The sequence below is a fragment of the Annulohypoxylon truncatum genome, assembly GCF_022578515.1.
Source record: "Annulohypoxylon truncatum strain CBS 140777 unplaced genomic scaffold F4807scaffold_13, whole genome shotgun sequence".
In the NCBI taxonomy this organism is placed as follows: Eukaryota; Fungi; Ascomycota; class Sordariomycetes; order Xylariales; family Hypoxylaceae; genus Annulohypoxylon; species Annulohypoxylon truncatum.
This window is the reverse complement of record NW_025953799.1, coordinates 170,445-190,183: the sequence shown is the minus strand read 5'-3', so window position 1 is coordinate 190,183 and position 19,739 is coordinate 170,445. Positions and strand designations below refer to the sequence as shown.

At 48.2% G+C, this 19,739-nt stretch overlaps 6 protein-coding genes across 6 annotated transcripts; 2 read left to right on the top strand and 4 right to left on the bottom strand.

Annotated features, from left to right (window-relative positions):
- Positions 1–107: 107 nt before the first annotated feature.
- Positions 108–1,681, bottom strand: F4807DRAFT_61266 (uncharacterized protein). The gene is made up of 4 exons (XM_048003266.1): positions 1,373–1,681; positions 905–1,117; positions 715–808; positions 108–473 (listed from the first exon to the last, which is right to left on the bottom strand). The coding sequence occupies exons 1-4, from the start codon at positions 1,381–1,383 to the stop codon at positions 267–269; spliced, it is 525 nt and encodes a 174-aa protein (XP_047854860.1). The 5' UTR covers positions 1,384–1,681; the 3' UTR covers positions 108–266.
- A 960-nt stretch (positions 1,682–2,641) lies between these two features.
- Positions 2,642–3,922, bottom strand: F4807DRAFT_459714 (uncharacterized protein; the record flags this gene model as incomplete). Its single annotated transcript, XM_048001409.1, has 1 exon — positions 2,642–3,922. One exon carries the CDS (start codon positions 3,920–3,922, stop codon positions 2,642–2,644), a length of 1,281 nt encoding a protein of 426 aa, XP_047854859.1.
- A 2,769-nt stretch (positions 3,923–6,691) lies between these two features.
- Positions 6,692–9,901, bottom strand: F4807DRAFT_467132 (uncharacterized protein). The gene is made up of 3 exons (XM_048002451.1): positions 9,288–9,901; positions 7,572–9,230; positions 6,692–7,517 (listed from the first exon to the last, which is right to left on the bottom strand). Exons 1-3 carry the CDS (start codon positions 9,527–9,529, stop codon positions 7,274–7,276), a joined length of 2,145 nt encoding a protein of 714 aa, XP_047854858.1. The 5' UTR covers positions 9,530–9,901; the 3' UTR covers positions 6,692–7,273.
- Positions 9,902–10,671: 770 nt separating this feature from the next.
- F4807DRAFT_467128 (P-loop containing nucleoside triphosphate hydrolase protein) lies at positions 10,672–13,143 on the bottom strand (the record flags this gene model as incomplete). Its single annotated transcript, XM_048002450.1, has 2 exons — positions 10,672–12,871; positions 12,922–13,143. The coding sequence occupies 2 exons, from the start codon at positions 13,141–13,143 to the stop codon at positions 11,093–11,095; spliced, it is 2,001 nt and encodes a 666-aa protein (XP_047854857.1). The 3' UTR covers positions 10,672–11,092.
- A 538-nt stretch (positions 13,144–13,681) lies between these two features.
- On the top strand, positions 13,682–15,949 carry F4807DRAFT_422946 (uncharacterized protein). Its single transcript, XM_047997742.1, has 4 exons — positions 13,682–13,874; positions 14,000–14,318; positions 14,368–14,904; positions 14,964–15,949. The coding sequence occupies exons 1-4, from the start codon at positions 13,854–13,856 to the stop codon at positions 15,353–15,355; spliced, it is 1,269 nt and encodes a 422-aa protein (XP_047854856.1). The 5' UTR covers positions 13,682–13,853; the 3' UTR covers positions 15,356–15,949.
- On the top strand, positions 15,950–18,420 carry F4807DRAFT_422943 (putative cytochrome P450). The gene is made up of 7 exons (XM_047997741.1): positions 15,950–16,214; positions 16,280–16,720; positions 16,895–17,251; positions 17,332–17,646; positions 17,709–17,884; positions 17,947–18,066; positions 18,190–18,420. Exons 1-7 carry the CDS (start codon positions 16,140–16,142, stop codon positions 18,227–18,229), a joined length of 1,524 nt encoding a protein of 507 aa, XP_047854855.1. The 5' UTR covers positions 15,950–16,139; the 3' UTR covers positions 18,230–18,420.
- The last annotated feature ends 1,319 nt before the right edge of the window (positions 18,421–19,739 follow it).

Here is a 19,739-nt window from a genome sequence, read left to right as displayed (position 1 = left end):
CTTCGTGAAACTTCGTCTCGTACCCGTACTTTTTTGCGGCATTACCCTGTGCTTATTCAGAACATCTTCCCACTTTTCCTCTTGCTCAGTCGTACCGTTGAACCGTCTTCATGCCAAAAATAGAAAGATAAAACACGCCACAACGCCATCCGTAATGTGATATAATGCTGCTCGTGTCTAAACCTTGCGTGTAGGTCTATGTTGTTCGTTCAGGGGGTTGGTTGTATGTAGGTAGGTACCCGAACGAGAACGATGTAGGTAGGCGTTCAAAAGAGCCAGACATAGAGGAAGATGAAGATCACGGCGGCGAAAAAACCGAGCCAGACCTTCCAGCCGACGCCCGTCCGCTCAGCCATGACCATCATCCTGTTCATGGTTCCGCGTAGCCTTAACCGCGTCGAGTCGAACGTGTCATTCATCTTCTCCGCGAGCGCCGAGGACTCTCTGATCTCGTCGCCGATAGCCACCGTCATCTTGCGCGGAGCGAAAACACTACGTTAGCATATTCTTTATCGCGGACGTTCTACACCCCCCCTTTTTCGCTCTCATCCACTTCGGCCGTTCGGCCCATCCACGACGCAGACAACTTCGCTGCTCCCCTCTCTTTCTCTGTTTATATTAATAGCATAGTATAAATATGAACTATCATAATAAAGCAAGAGAAACCGCTCCCCCTCAACTTACGCGCAGCATCAACAGCAGTATAAAACTCACATCTTTCAGGACTTTGACCTTCCCTAAGATGCCCTCGACCTGCTGGTCGTTCTGGCTTTCTAACTCGTTGAGCACCGCGTCGCTGTACTGGCCCCTAATTTTTCGACTCGGTATTAGCCCCATCTCCTATCTCTCGTGCAAGTCTTGCCTGGTGGCGTATGAAAGCGGGAGATAGCAATGTAGGATGTACTTTGAATTTGGCGTCGCGGGTCGGAACGACCCTCTGTTCTCTACACCAAGATGATTGCTCGCCGAACCGTTGCTACCTCCGGGGTATCCGTATCCGTAGCCCACGGCTGGGCTGGGTCGTCTCGCAGGGTCGGCGCTGTTGCGGCCGCTGCCACTGTATCCCTCGAACAGAGCGCTGCGGGAGTCCCGTTGGTGGAGCGTGGAGTGGCCAAATCTAAAGCCATTACATTAGCCTCCATTTATCAGCCCTATGCACTGTATACGCGCAAAGATGTTGGTCTGTAGTCAATAGTCCAGCCCTAGGAGACTTTCCCCTTTCCGAGCACAGGCGGCGCGGGTGTGATCTACATAAGATCTCTGGAGCGTCCCAAGGAAAGCATGTCCCCGGGTCTCGTTCCTTGTCGAGGACCCCGACCAAATAATAAACAGTCCCGTTGGCTGATTGATAGGAACTGCAGAAAACACATACCTTGATGCCATGCTGTCGTTACGTGTCGAAGTGGAAAGATGGCAGAAGGGAGAAAAAAAAAAAAATAAAGAGATTAGGTATAAGGTAGCATTAATTTACTGGGGATAAAAGCATTTGCCAGGTGCTGCCACGTGTGGCTACGACGCGCATCGGGTCAGCAATCCTCTTTGAATTTAACGACGTCACCTAATCGAACTAAGCATTCGGGAAGCAAGTAACCTTAACTCAAAACAGGGAACCTAGAAGAGAAGCCGCGTTGAAGTTGTGTCCAAATGACATGTATCGACTCTTTTCTAGCATTACATATTTCTTATTAATAACTTCTCCCCAATTCGATTTAAGAGAATGGATTCATTCATCATATATCACAAGAGGGGTAGTAAACTTCAGATACCACATAAACCCATCATTTCACAAGACTGTATCTAGCGAGCATATATACTCTGAAGCACAAGTCATAATCCTGGGAGATCCAGAAAATTATTAAATAGTCATACATATTTACCAACAGAGAGAAGGCTAGGTAGAAGTATAAGGCATTATAAAAATTCAACAGTATTCTCATTTATAGAACCGGTTTCTCGGCCGTAGTTTTCATTATTATCGAATGGGAATACCTACCTTGGTAGACATCCCCTATAGCTCCTCCTCTTTTCCCGAGATGGCCCGGACTCGACCTATCGCCGCATCCAGAACCACGCCAGTTACCTCACTATCCCCGTACCAAGTTTGCATAACCGTACACCTCCGTTCCATAACACGTCCCATCCTCCTCGCCCACCTTAGCTCCTCGTGGCCTAGATTCCAAATGCTGCTCCGTTCGGTGGACCACAATGGCATTTGAAGCCGGCTGAACGACGAGGTCGTACATCGCTTTACATGTGTGGTAAGGATGTCGATATTAGACCGTAGTATCTAAAAACACAAAAACGATCCGAACACCAAGGAGAGGACCCCAAAATGTATATGGTAGATAATCTCCCTGCCGAATATATACAGCAGTTGTCAAGTTCCCTTTTGTACGCTGACCTGGTAATTGAGATCTCCGAGAAAGAAAATTCTAAGACAGATTCCAACCGAGTTCGGTAGTTAAAAGATAATTATGCACAAAGGATAGTAAAGCTGTAATGCAAGGTCCGCTGAACGCCATTATTTTAGAATCCAAGGACAGGGCGCAAAACACGACGCATGACAGCGTTGTTTTAATAGAAAATATGTTGCGTCCAGTTCGGGTATCATCTGAACATGAATAGAAAAACGAAAGTGAATTTAGAAGTTCTGCGAGATACCGGCACTCTGTTGAGGATAGTGCGATGGGTTCTCGATGCGCGTGTTGCGTCGGGCCGGGTTATCCCGTATTATCGGCTGTCCTCCTAATTCTCCTGGGCGCTGTTGACCGTAAGCGCCGTCAGCATAGGGATTGTTACCACCGTATTGATCGAGATATGCGGGCCCACTATAGGAGCCTGCATTCTCACCAGAACCATCAGATCTTCCAGCAGCACTGTAGGATGACGAGGCATTCGATGGCCCGCGGTGTACGTTACCGTTGCCATTTCCGCGGTTGTCAGCGGCACCCGGGCCCATAGCGCCGAGAATTTCGCCTTCTTGTGGTGAATTAGAGCCTTCGCCCATTAAGCCGTCTCCTGATCTAGTGTCAGAAAAGTTTCCTCTGGTCGGCGAAGTTGCATCAGAGTAAGCCACACCTGCTGCACCGCCCGACATTGTAGTCGAAGCTTTCCTTCCAGTTGAACCAGCCAGAGTAGTTGATCCCCATCCACGGTAACCCGAAGATCCGCCATCTTCCTTCATCTCGTAAGCACCAGCACCTGCACCTGCTCCCATGTCGGGTAAGGTTGGGTCATTATTCGGATTGTAGCTGTAATCTTCCACTTCCTTCCTCCTTTCTTCTGCCGCGTCCCTTCGTTGTTTGCGCTTCCTCCAGAAGAAAATTCCTCCGATAACGAGCAATGCTACAGCAGCGATGGGAACCACAACAGCAACCGCAATTTTGGCCGGCTCGGCTATGGCTCCCGATTGGGCGGCGCTTGAGGTTATGACAGAGCCGGAGGCATCTGTGGAGGTTGACTGTCCTGTGGTTTGTGCGGTGTTGGTATTCAACTGGGTTGAAGTGACCGTGATAAATGCAGTGCTCCCACTTTCATTTGTGCTTATCTGCGTAGTGGTAATCACACTGGACGTCGTCGGCGGAGTTGTTGTTGTCGTCGTTGATGAGGATGGAGTCGTAGTACTAGGTGTTGTAGCCGTTGAGGTAGGTGTAGTAGCAATAGTAGAAGATGGGGTAGTAGTGGAAGTTGGTGTATCGCTAGTGGTAGGAGTTGTGCTGGTGGTTGAGGTAGGGGATTCTGTTGTAGAAGTTGACGTAGGCGTTGTCGCCTGGGTAGTACTAGTAGAAGTAGCCTCAGATGTCGCCGAAGTAGTCGGATCAGCTGAAGTGCTACTAGGCGTAGTTGCGGACGAGCTGTCGGCAGCCGGACTCGAAGCCGTCTCCGGTACGGAATTGTCCGTACTCGTGGCGTTGGTAGACATGGTGAACTGCCTCCCAACTTTCAATCCGAACAAATGACTAGGAGGCGTCATATTAGCATACTTGGGACGAAACGACACGAGGAGATAGCGGTGAAAGGCTTTGAAGATAATTGAAAAGAAGATGGTATAGATGTTAGAGAGGTTAGGCTAAACAAAGCGGAACGCCATTCGGCTGAATGGGGCGTTTGGAGCTGACGGTCCAATGAGGTTATCATGGAATGTGTCGCAAATCGCCACGGCATAAGTTGTGAATGTGCATTAAATGCCATCGCGTGTTTACTTGATGAATAACATAACATAGAAATTAAAAAAACATACCTTTACAGTGAACTACGTGTTAGACGCAGACAACTCAAACTGACTCACAGCCAAAGAAGACTGGATGAGAGTGAGCCGCAACTCTGTTGTGGAATCGACAATTGACCTTGGCTAATGTTTCGAGTTGGGCTTGAGACGCGAACGGGGAGGAGGTCGCCAGGAGGGTGGACGAAAAACGGGATGGGACAAAAGACAAGTACAGGCGCTGAGGTGCAGTGGCCCAGCGGACGGTGGGCAGTCCAGTCTTGATTAGTGTATGGAGAGGGAATTGTAGCAAATGAGCGAACGAATAGGCTAATGCATACGAGGCGATGATCGGTGCAGGGGGTTTCCTTCTTGCGGGTTAAGGCGTGGCTGAGTTCCTCTATTTTTTCCCGCTTGTGCCTCCGGCGCTGTCGTATGTGCAGGAGGATCGAAATTGATAGGGTAGGAATGCAGCGAAGCAGCCAAACCGCACGGATCTAGGAGTACTAGTTGTAACAGGTCTTAGGTGAGTAGAAACAGTGACGAGGGTGATGATGAATTTAGCAAAAACGAAGAACTAGGAGAGTTAGGTGAACTAGGTGCTTATTAGATCATAGGTTCGACAATGTCGTCAGAAGAAAACAAGAGGAGGGAAATGAAAATGAGAAAAAAGATATTAATGAATGACGGAAAAGTTGAAAGAAAATTAGCCCAGGGGCAATTCCTCTAAGTTGAGAAAATACAGAGGTAGGTGCATATGTAGTGACGATTGACAGAAAAAGTTGGAAATTTCCTTGCTGACCGTCGTAACTAGATCCAGTATTGTACCTGTGTAGTACCTGCTACGGCCACGGAGAATCCGGTAAAGGCTCTCAATTGAGTTTTATCTCGCAGCAGCTCGCAGGAACATCCCGGCGCTATGTTGTTTGTTAGTGGTTTCGTTTAGCAGTTACGAGGCACAGCTTGCCCGATAGCAGGTTAGCAGATGCCCTAAATGACCTAGTGCCGCTCTTCCGTACTTCCCCTTAAGGTCTGTGGCTTGCTCATCACCAATATCAATTGATCCAGCGTCGGCATCTGGCATTCGCAACCTACCTACGTAAGTAGTACATGATTCAGCAATCAACTCTGTAGTTGCTTAAACCACCAAGTGTATGTTGTATAGGACTTAACGGAAGAGAGAGAATGTCAACAACTGCCAGAACGGTTAGAGTGTGGGTATGTTTAACTATCAGTTCTTCATTACGAGGGTGAATTATGTTATTTTGCCCCTGACCTAGGTACCAAGACGCTACGTCTTAGTATGCTTCAGTACGGGTTATCTGACGTTGACTTTAAAGAGCTGTTGAACGTCAATTGGGCTACTTCCTGAGGACTGATCCAACCTTCCAAGAAGTTTCTTTAGGTTGCCACGTTTAAACAGGCTTGTTAGTAGCACTAGCTTTATAGTTCAACTTGTCTGTTGTGTCTAGCAACTCTATTTGAATAACGTTGAACCTTGAAAGTTTATACCACGTGTGTTTGAGTTGGCACAGGGGAACAACCTTCGATACGGATGGGCTAGTTGCTAGGTAGTTGCTAGCAACTTCGACAAGTCAGAAATGAACAGCCACACATGATGTTGTATTACCAACTTAGATCTTTATATAGACCATGAGCCCTCTATCTAGCCTACCACAACTCACGTAAGGGCAGATCTCCCGTAAATGGGGTCTCATCTAGCCGCCAGAGAAGCCCCAGAGTTCTCTGCAGTTCCAGCGCAGTTCCAGTGTAGGGCATAGCCCCTCTCCCCTCATGTATGTAACCCATCGATTCTGCACATAAAAACAGCACGAGAATGGCGTTAGCCGGGTCCGCGATATCCATCAACTCAACAAATTCTATCCGGTGGTACGATCGAGTCAGACGAATCGTTGAAATCTTATTCGTGAAGAGATAATCGAATAACTGACAACATAGAAGCGTCAATCATGACTCTGGGGCTCAAAATCCACGTAAAACCCACCAATATAACTAATACACACAAACACACATAATACCAAGCTTATAGTTCTCACCGATGCAGCAACTTCATGTCTATTACGTCGCGGAAATTCAATTATCCAAGAGGAATACGTAATTACCCCGAGTTCCCCATACATGGCGAAAATCATTGGGGATCTTCGATCCGACCTAGCAACCGACGAAACAGAGCTCAAATTGAGTATGCAAGCCTTCCGTCTGGATTCGGAGAACGTTCCGAGGCCAAGAGGATCGTCTAAATCGTGAATCATTTTCTATTTTTTGGTGACATTGTAATGAATATATTCGATGAGTCGATGTCAAGCGTAGACAAAGTTTAAGCAACTTCAATTACAGTGACAGAAGTCTAATATGGTACCTCAAGCACTTCTAAAGCAAAAGTAGATGGTTGCAAACAACCTTAGATTTATAGAATGGGTGATATCACGTCTACGCAACAAGCACTTGCGGGAATATTAAATTAGATATTCTTCAGCAAATACTGTATTCAAGATAATGACAACTTTCCAGTTACACGCCCAATCATTTCCGGAGAAGAAGCATCAACGACACAGTAACAAAAAAGCCAAAGCATTGCATCCATACCTCTTCGAGAACATCAAAAACATCATCACTGCCACGGAAGCTTCCCCTTTTCCGCAAACTCAAACAAAGAAGAGAACCTTATTAAGAACACGCTATGGTACAAGGCAAAAAAGACGAACTTTACAGCAAGGGGGATCCATACAATAATTCACACGCAACGCTCAACACTCCATTCAAACCAACCTGGTTTTATTCTGTTCAAAAAATACCTAATAAGCAAAAAATCCCTAGTTTTACCTCACTCACGGTAAAAATAAACTGCACCGATCCTTCTATAATGTGTTCCCATGCAAGGTTAGATGCTTCGCCGGTCATGATTTGGTTTCCAAATTACCTCCTCCCGGATGGAAGAATATAAAAAGGGCATTAACAGTACATATGTGTTTCTTCAGAGATATACAAGACGGCTGAAGCCTTGCCGTATTTGGTATGTCAAGCCTACGTCAGATTGACCAACTCGCCTTAAGTCCTCATGTTCCACGATGGCTTCAGGTTGTCGGTCATTGCTGCTTGAGTGAACACAGTGTCTCCGGGAAGACGACTGACTCTGCCGGCACCGGCACGGATAGCGCTGAGATTAGCAGACGATATACCGCTACGGTTGCTGACGACACTGCCAGTCTCGCTCATCGAGTCGGGGTCCTTAAACCGACGCGGGGGAGCGAAATCGAGAGCAGTGAATGTTCCTGATTTACGGAGTAGATGACTATATAACGTTAGATATATGGTTCCTTAAATACGGATCAAGGATTATACTTACGGGCTAGGTAACGCAGGAGTCTCGTCGAAAGCACTCACGAGCGGCGAGTGGATGGGAGTGTTCAGCATGTAAGGCTTACGCTCACCAACGGGGCTCTGGGACCGGCCAGCCGCTACATCCTTAAAGGTAGGGGGAGGCGCGAAGTCGACAGAGCCAAATAGAGCCATCGAATCATCCCTTAGCTTGGAGGGCGTGGGTAACGTGTTCAGCGCAGCAGGAGGGGGCATTGGCTTTCGGGGTTTCGTGTTGAAGTTGCGCGGGTTGGAAGCTGATGAATCAGGGCGAGGGCTCATTGCCGCCCATCTGCTGGCAGACATCGTCGAGCCGGCTCTGGGCCTACGAGGACCAGGCATATCCATGCTTCCGTGAGGGAAGCGTCCAGGAGGGCCACGCGGTCCAGGGGGTCCTCGTGGTCCGGGTCCAGGCATAGGTCGTCTATTGCTTGGAGGCGGAGTCATAGCACGACGAGTCACAGGCTGAGCATACGGCATAACAAATGCATTGGTGTCGGGATCGAAGAATGCAGTATCACCGAGGTAGTTGGCGTCGTAGTCTTCATGATAAGCAGGCTGCTGCTGCTGCGGGAGTGGTGGGGGCTTTCCGTTATCCGTCTTGATCTCCTCAAAGTACTCTTTATAGAAAGATCTAATCCTGTTGGCTCTGAACTCAGGGTCCTCGGAGTCAAGGAAGTCCTCAGGAGGTAGAGGACGGAATCCAACAGACAACCTCCGGTTGTCCTGTCCTGGTACGCCCAAGCCAGCCGAGTGTGGGTAATCGTGCTCTTCTGGCATATGCGGCATGTCAATTTCCACTTTAGCCATTTCATGGTCAGGCCCATCAACTTGGAAATGACCCGCATAATTCTGGTAGTCTTGAGCAATGTCCAGTCCAGCAGGCAGGGACTCCTTCCGAGGCGGTCTCGCACCTGATAGATCCGCCGAACTTTGGGAAATACGAGCATCAATAACAGGAGCGGGTCCGGCGATATTCGCCTTATTCGCGTCCATGGATTCATTTGAAAGAGGTCGAGCATTATGGGGACCCTGAGAAGCTGCTGCCGGAGGTTCTTGAATCTCGGGTACTCCAGGGAGAGTGATATTATCATCTGTGAAACGGAACTCATTTTTTGCTGGAGTGGGCACTTCTTCAGCAGAAGTACGACGCGACGGTGGCTGGGCAACGGGAGGCAATTGTTGAAGAGGAGACGGTCCCCGGCGAGGAGGAGGCGGGTTTCTGAACGGATCACGGTCGCTGCTAGCGCGTGTCTTTCCAGATGATACGGTAGAATCCCTATCGAGTCCCTTATTGAAGGAACGCAAAGACCCAACCTCACTACCGCCGTAACTGGTAACAGGTCGGTACGGATCATCTTGGTGAAGGCTCTTCGCAAGAGAGTTCATGGATTCTCGAGACTGGTGCAACGCTGGCGGGAGTAAATAAGGACTGGACAGGTTCATATCCATGGAGAGCTGCATCTTGTGATTTCCATCCTTCTCCTTTGCAAAGTAGCTCTGTCCCTTATTTTTCTTGACGACCACGTTGCCCTCGAAACCAAAGTCCATCGACTTGTACTTGTCCGTCTCATCTTCTCTCCTCTGCCTAACCGTAGTCCGGTGATGCAAATAAACTAGGACAATGATCGCAAGTCCTAGCGGGATGCTATATGAACGTTAGCCACGTCTTGATTCATCTCCACACATACGGCCAGTTCCTTACCAGACACCAAGAATGATCGGAACGGTCGTGGTACCGCCAACTGGCTTCTCGTCAAGATTGTTTTCCCTAGGAACAATTCGGGAAATGGTGTCGGCCCAAAGAGATCCGTGTTCGGCCATTGCTTCCCTTGTCTCCAGCTGGACTGGCTGATCCGTCTCGATATGCAATGCCCGTGAATGAAAGTGATGGTGGCCATGGCCGTGACCGTGGCCACGAGCTTGATGGAAATGACGCCCCGTCATCGCGTCAACTACTCCAACTTGATTCCTTCTCTGAATCCAACCCCGTCCTACAACTAGATTTTAAAGTCGAAAAATTGGTCGGTTCCTAAAACATCGGTTTTGATATATCGTGCCACGCCGCCTAACACTGTGTTGTCGAGGTCGAAGGACGAGCCAGGAACAGCAATTCCTTGATTTCGAAAATTGCAAATATAGCGGGACCGGAATCTATTCTACGAAATCGTCGTCTTGACACTAACGCCTGGATAACGCACAAGGCTGGAAAGAGTGACTTATGGTCGGGGCACAAAAGAATGACTGTAGGTTAGCTGTGAAAGAATGGCACGCCCGCTGGCAGGCAGTTAGGTCTGGATTGACCGGTTGTCGACGAACTCCTGATTAGGCGGTGGATGAGTAGGATGAAGGAAGAGAAAGAACAGAAAGCGAGGGACAAAAAGAAGGTGATTTACCGAGTACAAGCCACAAGGTATCCTTTGATGACGGGGATCAGAAGAACGGACGAATCAGAAGCAAGATTGGGGAAATGAACGAAGGGGGAGTGGAGTCTACAATACATCAAGGTTTACATGAGCTGGATGGGGAAGAAATTCCAATCGAGTAAAGGGCACTGTCCTCACCCACCCAAAGCTCCAATATTCATTAGACCGAAGACACATGTCATTGGCCATGATCGGCAAGAGATACACTGTACCGTCCCTGGCATCGGCCAGGGGGCCCCCTGACGGGCTAGCGCAGGAACCGATTGTTCGTCCAATCGTTCGTATCAATAGAAACGCTGATAACGGGTTAATCCTAAATGAGCTTAGACGATCTGGCCCCCTTTTTTGGTTCCTTGGCCAAGATGCTTGAATTTCTAGGCTGGACCTGGCCAGCTGCTGGCGAAGTTGTTGGCGCGACCAGCACGACTCTATCTCAGTAATCTTCCCCTTTAATTGGCCCCTTGACAAGTTTACATCTTGCTGAGATGAGAAGGAAATATCTATGTACGAATTCCGTCATGCATGAAAGACGATCCCGAACTGTGCTAGGTAGATATTCGTCACATCATCAAACTCTCTAGTCACCACCTATTCCAATTGACCGTTGATCGCTCTACCATAGTAGCATAGTGCTAATAGGTATGTATTCTGTAGTGCTGCGACGAATTCGGGCCTAAACGGGCCTAAGCGGTCCTAGACTTGGAATTCGCCTTTAAACCCGGCCCTACGTAATCCTGTCGCGTCCATTATAAATAGGTACAAGTACGTACGCCGTAGTCAGTCAAGTCGGACGATGAGATCCTACACTGTGAGTTGCTCATTAGGGAGGAATATACAGTAATCAAGAAACCTTGGAAAGATCTCTAAATCCGGGAATTCCCATACAAAGCTTAGCTAGCGCACCAAGCTAATAGTGAAGCCCTGTGTTTCTTTTTAAAACGAGCCCTTGCAATTGGCCATTCAAGTCTCAGCCTCAACAATATAGCTTCAATATTGTTTCATGAATTGCTTCTCTTAAACGAGAAGCCTCGACTGCCTTCCTCAGGTAGGCCTCGTCGTCGGAATGCGGCACAGCCTTGTACCGTCAAGTCTTCACTTCGTAGTATCCTGCCCCATATTCTAATAGCCAACCCTTTTCGATTTTGCTGATGTCGCGGATAAAGATCTTGTTGCCAGTTTCCATTACCTCATGGAAAATTACCCAATCAGCTCTGCGGTTAAACATGAGAGAGCTAGGGTGTGCGTGGAGCGTCGTTCCACCATCAATACTGAGAAAGCTTCCATCAGGCTGCATTCTTGCTGCATGGGCAAAGTAGCCCGTCGTGAGGCATCTTCGAATCTGCTCGCTTTTACCAGCCGTAGATCCCTCGTGACTCTCGTCCACCGTTATCCCAAACCGTTCTAAGTAGCGTTTCAACTGTGCTCTGATGCTCACAGCACGAGTCATAGCCTTGAAATTGATGTAATTGACATAGCAAAATAACGATGGGTCCTTTCGGCCATTTTTCAAAAATGATTGGTAGGTGTTCAAAAGTGTCAGATGATCACCTTCCTCAACCGAAAATCTCCGTCGCCTGGACTCCATCGACTTTTTCTCTCCCTCTCTCTGGATCCATATAGAGCCACCGAGGCTTGTCATTGCTGCTATTGTCAATATCTCGTTGACACAATTAAATGATGGGGCTGAGAGTAATGTTTTTGCCATCATAGGCTCAACCGCGAGTTCTGCCATCCGCATGCCCAGAGGTTTCGTCAGTTTAGCATACTCATCTAAAGCGCCTAATGAAAAGAGTAGTTCAGTTGCTTTAGCCATAAGTTCCGCAGGCGGTGGTGTCAGATAATCGAAGCGCACAACATTATCGATGCCAAGAGCCTTAAGTTGTAAGATAAATGGCGCAAGGTTAGATCGTTGTATTTCTGGAATGTTTGCATCAGGAAGCTCGATGAAGGCATCTTCGGTGTAAAGCCTAAAGCATTTGCCGGGTTTTGTGCGACCGGCTCTTCCCGCACGCTGCAATGCTGCTGCTTTCGAGACGGGCGTCGCAGTCAGTGACTCAATACCGGTTGTAGGGTCGAAAGCCCTTAATTTCACGAAACCAGAGTCTATAACGTAAACGATACCGTCAATTGTGACAGACGCTTCTGCGATATTAGTCGAGAAAATGACCTTTCGCGTATTTTCAGGTGGGCTATCAAAGACGGACATTTGTTGTTCGGTTGATAGTCCCGCGTAGAGTGGCAGGGCCAAAATTGCTTGACATTCCGAAGGAAGCTGAGCTGAGCGTTCTACAACCGCTTGTACGGCTGTATCGATTTCTTCGCGGCCTGTCAGAAAAACAAGAATGTCGCCCTCTGGTTCTTGAGTGTGGATATCAAAAACCGTAGATATCGCCTTTTCGACATAATCATCCGCGGGTGTCTCTAGGTAAAGAGTATCCACTGGGTACATTCTACCTTCAAGGCTGACAATGGAACCAATTTCATTCTTTTCGCCGTCAGAAGATTCTTGCTTATCGGATTCGTCCGAAAAGAAATTCAAGAAATCTTCGGCCTGGAGGGTGGCACTACTGATAATTATTCGTAATTCTGGCCGTCGCTTGCGTATTTTCTTTAGAAGACCAAGGAGAATATCTGTACTTATAGACCTCTCATGAGCTTCATCGACCATAATCACGGAGTAACGTGATAGAAGCGGATCGACCAGGGCTTCTCGAATGAGTAGTCCATCGGTCAAGAACTTGATTCGAGTAACGGCAGATGTTACATCCTCGAACCTAATCGAGTAGCCAACCTCCTTTCCTACCTCGCAGCCATATTCCTCAGCTACTCTGACAGCGACTGTTGTAGCTGCTACTCGTCTTGGCTATTACTAGTTAATATGAAGGGTGTTAAACAAAAATGGGGAGATCTTGCCTGAGTAACAGCTATTGTCTTTCCGTCTGAGCACCATCCTGCATTTTCGAGAAATTGCGGTATTTGTGTGGTCTTGCCGGAGCCTGTTTGGCCAACAACGATTGTGATAGGGTTTTTCTCGATGAGATAAAGCAGGCTATCATGGTGCTTGGCGATAGGCAGTAAAGCTGACGGTTTATGAAGAGCAGGGATGAAATTTGAGTTTAGATCAAAATCACCCATAGTAATTACTAGTCTCGTCAAAGACTTTGCGAATCGTGTTGCTTCACCAACGTCCTGAGTCGTTGTCTTGCGTACCTACCTGGCTCGGTACTTAAGGTAGTAGTTGAAACAATGGACCGTAGATCCATTCCATTCCTTTACCTAAGACCTAGGTGGTACAATGTCTATACGAGTAGCTGAATAGGCCTTCGGATAATATTCGTATAAGAACAGAACTATGAGATTTCCTTTTGAGGGGATGGATGTTGCCGACTCTTTCAAGATTGTCTAATAGATTCGAAGTCTCAGTTGGCTTGTAAAGTCATAAAGCCAAGCTCATGAGCCACAGAATGATGAGTATCTGTGGCGCAGGATCGAGTTAAGCACGACCATCATTGGGCGCTCAGCCCTGTTTGTGGCGGGGAACGTCATGCGCATCGCATCCTTAGAATTCGGGTACCTAGTAGGCAGTCGCAGTTGCCCCTCAGGGCCAAGATGTCATAAGTGCATTATGGGGGCTGTATGGGTTGCATAAGCTAGAGTTATATCACTGTCACTTGCAATAAATCTCCTGTTTTACAATTTAAGCTGGGCCTCAGTAGGCAAACGACGATTCATCACCAATCGTAACCGTAGCAATAATCTTGCTATTCTCCATAACATTGATTGTTCATTTTCTTATTCTATTGCATAACTTCTTAACCTCCCGAGTCCTTTTCTATTTAATCAAGATGTCAGCTCCGACTGATGCGGTAAGTTTCACATGAATTTCTTTGTAGCCAGTTATTGAAGCATTCATGCGACAGCGATCAGTCGCAATCTGCATCTAACTTTCGATCACGTTCTCTGTCGCTGACATCGAACTTGGTAATAATAGAACAAGATCAATCCGTCTTCAACCGTACCCGAGTCTCCTACCACCGTACGCCCGTTCGAGATGGACGACGATGATATTCAAGAGACGGGCGTTCTCGGTGAAGACAACGTCCATCCCACGACTGCGACGTCGACTACTGCCAACCCGACAACAGCCACCGAAGAATCCGCGCCCCCGAAACCTCCTCGGCCACTTACTGAGCAGCAAAAGAATGAACTGATTCTCAAGGAAGCCTTCCCTAACATCGAACTTACGGTTATCAAGGCCGTATTGATTGCGAGTGGCGGTCAAATCGACCCGGCTTTCAACGCACTTTTAGGTGGGTACGATATTACTTGCGATAAGAATGGTTATTGATTATAGAAAAGGTATGAGCGATCCGGATGCTGTCCAAAATGAGCCCGAACATGAGGCTGCCCCTCCACCCCAACCCCCGCGACCAACGGGACCTAGAAGTCCTATGTCGCAGCTGGAGGCAGACGAGCTCTACGCCCGCCAGCTTGCCCAGCACTACGATAGCGTCGGTGCCTACGAAGCGAGAACACAGAATAGGGGTCCCGGTGGCCATTACCAGCGACAGGCAACTGGTCTGAAGCCTAACGAGATGTACGACCGAGAGCACAGTTTCATCGATGACGATCTGCCCGTTATTAAAGAAAACCTGCGCAAAGGGTTTCTCGAGACTCAGACCAAAGTCAATTCTTGGTTTACGACACTAAAGAAGAAGATTGACGGAGAGTACGATGAGAACGAGGATGAGACTCAGCCCTCAAAGAATCAGCGCCAGAGTATGGGTAGGCGCAGCGGGGAAGGCTCGCGAAGAAGCGCGGACTACCATCGCTACGACGCTGATCCGCAAGTTCTCAGCGACGATTTCGCAGGGATGAGGCTTCACCCGGATGGAAGTTAGTGATACCTTATCGCGCCGTGAGGAAGATATATCGTATGGCTAACAGAGACGCAGGATCATCGCAAGAACGTCCATCAAGCAACCCAGTCTACAGACCTCCCCCTTCTATGTCACCGAAACCTGATGGTCGCAAAGTTGCTTTCAAGGACACCGTAGAAGATATCGACCAATACAATGCTTCCCCGAAGATCCCGCCGAAGGATAGTTCAACGCCACCTCCCGGAAAGCAGAGCAAGTGGCAACCTCTATCGTCAGTCGATCCCAGTCCAATCACGGATAATGATCCTTTTAGCCTTGGAGATAGCGAGGATGAGAAGGATACGAAAGACAAGAGTAGCGGAGGTATTAAGATGGAGGATACTGAGAGGCTTAAGCAAGCTACGGCAGATGCTATGGCAGACAGCTTAGTCAGCTCCAACAAAAACGCCGGCGGCAGCAGCAAATAGTGAGTGTACGATTCTACTTTTGGTGGGGAAATATGATGAGGCCGGGATGATGCAAGTTGATTGCACGGTGCGCGGATAGTTCATATGTCCTATCGGCCTTAACACCAAGACATTCGGTGTTCCTTTTCTTTTTTTAATAAAGATGCCCGTCCGGCTCGATGTTTGAGCCGAGTCTGAGTAGGTGTGTCCGGATTTCACATTTCATGGCACCGGGATACGTTTAAAGCCGTGGGGCAAAGATTCCGTATTCCGTACCTACGATAGTCCTACCTAAAGGGGACGACCGTCAAGAACCGCTCCACGCCTATGCCTACGCATGAGAGGAGAAAATAACAATAACTTGATTGGCCATCTGCTCGACAGGCATTCGTATCCGTATTATATCCTTGCTTGTGACACATAAAGTGCGGCCTCCCCCCGAGATTGTCAGCACGATCTTGTCCAGATGCGCTATGTACATACCGGCTCGCTTAGATCCGCAACGTCGCAGCCGTCCACTCCTCCTAAAACTTCTCAGCTCCTTTTCAAGGATGTCCTTTACTATGTAGCCCCGCACACCTCCATGAATCGGAAAGCTTGGTTGATATAATCGATCACATTGCCGTCTGAGAGGTCTGCGCGTAGAACATTCCGATGTAACGTTTATAGCTAATCGTGTATACTACCTGTATAAATACATACCTAGTCTATATATACTAGTTTTTGCTTCCTTTCTTCATGTGACGTTTGCACCTTGTTTAATTATCCCCCCACCCTCTCCCCCTTTTCTCACATATGAGTTTAAATGTCGAAAATCTCAGAATCGTTGGACGCTGGAACGTCCAATGTGGCGAAGTATGGTATACTCGCAGTTACTTTGGTACGCTTGTGAGACCTGAGGCTTTTTACGAACGATAGCTAATATCATGATACTACGCGGCGTAGATAGTTGCGTATCAAGCATATCAAATCATCTATAACCTCTACTTCCATCCTCTGCGTAACTTCCCCGGACCCATACATCATAGGGCGTCGAGATTACCTTGGGCTATCCGGCATGCTACCGGCTCGCAGGCCTTCCATACTCAGAAGCTTCACGACCAGTATGGGTCTGTCGTCCGTATCGGCCCCAACCATCTCTCCTTTACCGACGTCCGGGCATGGAAGGACATCTACGGCCACCGCGTTGGCTCGGAGAGCACCATGAACGAGATGGCTAAGGCTCACACCTTCAACAAGACGATCCGCCATGTCCCAACTTCGATCATAAATGCGGACCGTGAAGAACACTCGCGGTTCCGCCGAGCTCTCTCCCACGGCTTCTCTGATAGCGCAATGCGTCAACAGGAACCTATGATCTCGAAATACGTTGATCTTTTGCTGAAGGTGAGTCCCTACCTAAGCGACCGCAAAACCCATCCGCGTCGTTCCCGCCTCGAGTTGATTGGGCTTGAGACTTGACCTAGGTGCCCCTGAAACAGAAAACCGGGGTGCTCTTTTGCGTCATTCGGCGAACGGACCACTTATATTTCGATGTAGACTAACGAGAGCGTCGCTTAGAGATTACACGAGGAGTGCGGCGATGGAAAGAATAAATTGAATATCGAAGCCTGGTATAACTGGACCACTTTCGATATCATAGGCGATCTCGTCTTCGGCCAGTCATTCCGATGCCTCGAAAATATCCATTATCATCCATGGATCGAGTTCATTTTCAGCAGCGTCCGATTCGGTGCCGTCATTGTCGCGATGACTTACATTGGTTTAAGTGATCTGGTGCAGGTAATAGTTAGGGTCAGTGCAAATGCCGTCAATAGAGTGCAAAAGTATACCGAGGACATGGTAAAGACACGGCTGGCTATGGAGAAGGAGCGTGACGACTTGTTTGAGGGACTTGTCAAGAGGCGCGAGGACTGGGTGAGTGAATGCTTTCCCCACCGCTTGACTGATATTACCTATGATCTTGAATTCTGATCATATCATCAACTCATGTATAGGGCCTGTCGTTTGAGAAGTTGTGCGCATCCGCATTTATTCTTGTGCTGGCCGGATCCGAAACGACAGCAACCACGTTGTCAGGCGCTACGTTTCTCCTCTTGGCCCACCCAGAGATCCTAGAAAAGCTGAAGCACGAGGTTCGCTCGTCGTTCAAGAGCGTTGACGAGATCAATATCAACTCGGTTAACAAGCTGTCATATATGCTTGCGATTCTAAACGAGGCTCTGCGACTTTACCCCCCCGTCACATCGACTTTGGTGCGGACAGTCCCGCCCGGCGGAGATCAGATTGCGGGTCGATTCGTGGCCGGTGGCGTGAGTGCCCGTGCTTACACACATACATGAGCAGAAGATGAAACTGACACACGGCCACATAGACATTTGTCGAGGTCCAGCATTGGGCGATGAACCACAGCAAAGAGAATTGGAAGGATCCGTGGACCTTCAACCCCGACCGGTTCTTAGCGACCCCTGAAGAGGCTGCGAAAGCGGGGAACAAACTCGATGCGCTACAATCTTTCAATGTTGGCCCGAGGAACTGTATCGGCCGAAAGTGAGATACCCCCTGATCCTTGGAATGGACTAGATCGGCTAATGTTCTTCGTCGTTGTGAAGCCTTGCGTATACCGAGATGCGCTTGATCCTAGCCCGCATCATCTACGACTTTGATCTGGAGCTCTCTGACGAGAGTCAACGGTGGATCGAGAGGCAAAAGTCGTTTGCGCTTTGGGACAGGTTAGTATATATTTTCTTCTGCTCTGATCCAGCCAATAGAGGCTTAGAGTGTATCCAATTAACCCGATGTATTGCTGAAACTGCCGAATGGAATCGTCACTAACCCCTGAATCCTAACTCTAGAATCCCTTTGTATGTACACTTAACCCCAGTCAAGCGGTAGTCTCATGTTGTGGTAACCTATGGGTTCTTTTCCACATGTAAGGTATATAGATACCTATGTATAAGACGTGCTACTTAGATGGGCATGAATATGAGCGAAGGAACCGGAGTACATATTGAGGGTTATTCATATTGTCTTGTTTGTAATTATTGGAATTAAATCAAACCATCAGGTTCAATCCACTATCTTATCTACAAAATCACATGACATACACGCCGCCTTTAATGTACGTACATAATTCGGAATTCCCCAACAATTATTCAAGACACGGCCGGCATGAATCGAGCAAAGGCTAATTCCCCAATTATTTAGGCTATCAGAGATCCTAGGCGTAATAGTACTGACATATAGTGTTAAATCGAATCTTGGTGCTGTTCGAAATGTCCAAGTGAGGTTATTCCCACCACCAAAGTTCCTCGACTGTCTTTGGCATTGGTGTTTCGGCTGGGAGTAGTTCTCATCCCGGAAGGATATCGAAAATCATGTCTATTGTCGTATGATACATCTCACCGGCGACGGAAGTGCCTTGGCGCCCACCATAGTTTCCAGTGCTATCAACGGATGGTCGTTAGAAGGGCCGTTTTGGTGTACAGGCTTGCTGCCAATGCCTATCGATCAGTTTGATCTTGAGTTGCCAGGGTTGTAGCCCCATCAGGTTATCTTCCCTCCCTGTCGAGTTAGCAGACGTGCCTTGCACCATCACGTCACGTCGAATGCTGATCTTACTCCAACCCCAGCTGTATCCGCTATTCAGGTCTTCTTGTCCCACCACCGACGATCCTACTATGTTTTCGATAAGAGGCCGATATATGATACGGCGGCATACCACGATTCCTGTGCATACTTCTAGACCGGAAAGCACTCCCGGCCAGACGGTGTCGCTTATATAATGCCTAGGTCAGTCATGAAAAGAATCGGGGGCGAGTCCGAAGCAACGTCATGTGAACGTATAGTTCGTGTCATCTACGCTCTGCCCATTCCCCGCATCCACGTCGGTTCAGACCATCGGTACGCGCAGCTTCTATAGTAGGGGCATCGTAATCTCAGAATAAGAGGATCTAGCAGAACGTTGAATATGCCAATGACCAGGGTAACGGTACCATAGTTGAGACATCTTTCTGTGACAGAGCTATCCCACTTCTTTTCGATGGGGACGCAACTTAGAATGCTAGGAAGCCATACTGCCAGTGCCCAGGACAATACAATTGCACCAGGTATGAAGTGAGTGCTCCGAGCATGCCTTCCAGGAGAATTCTGATTGTAGAGGAAGAGAATCACAATAGCTTATGTTAGGCTCAGCTCCATGAGAGTATGTCAATACGTCGAGCGAATCCAGAAGCACTCACTGGAACATTTGACACTGGCCATCCCGAAGACATAGAAGCTCACGATGACGAAGCTACACTGGGCATCTATATATGAGTTTCCTTCCCAGACCTTGTTTAAGACGTCAAATGCATATTGTAACGGGGTTCTTACCTACGTAGATCTCAACAGGGACATTGAACGG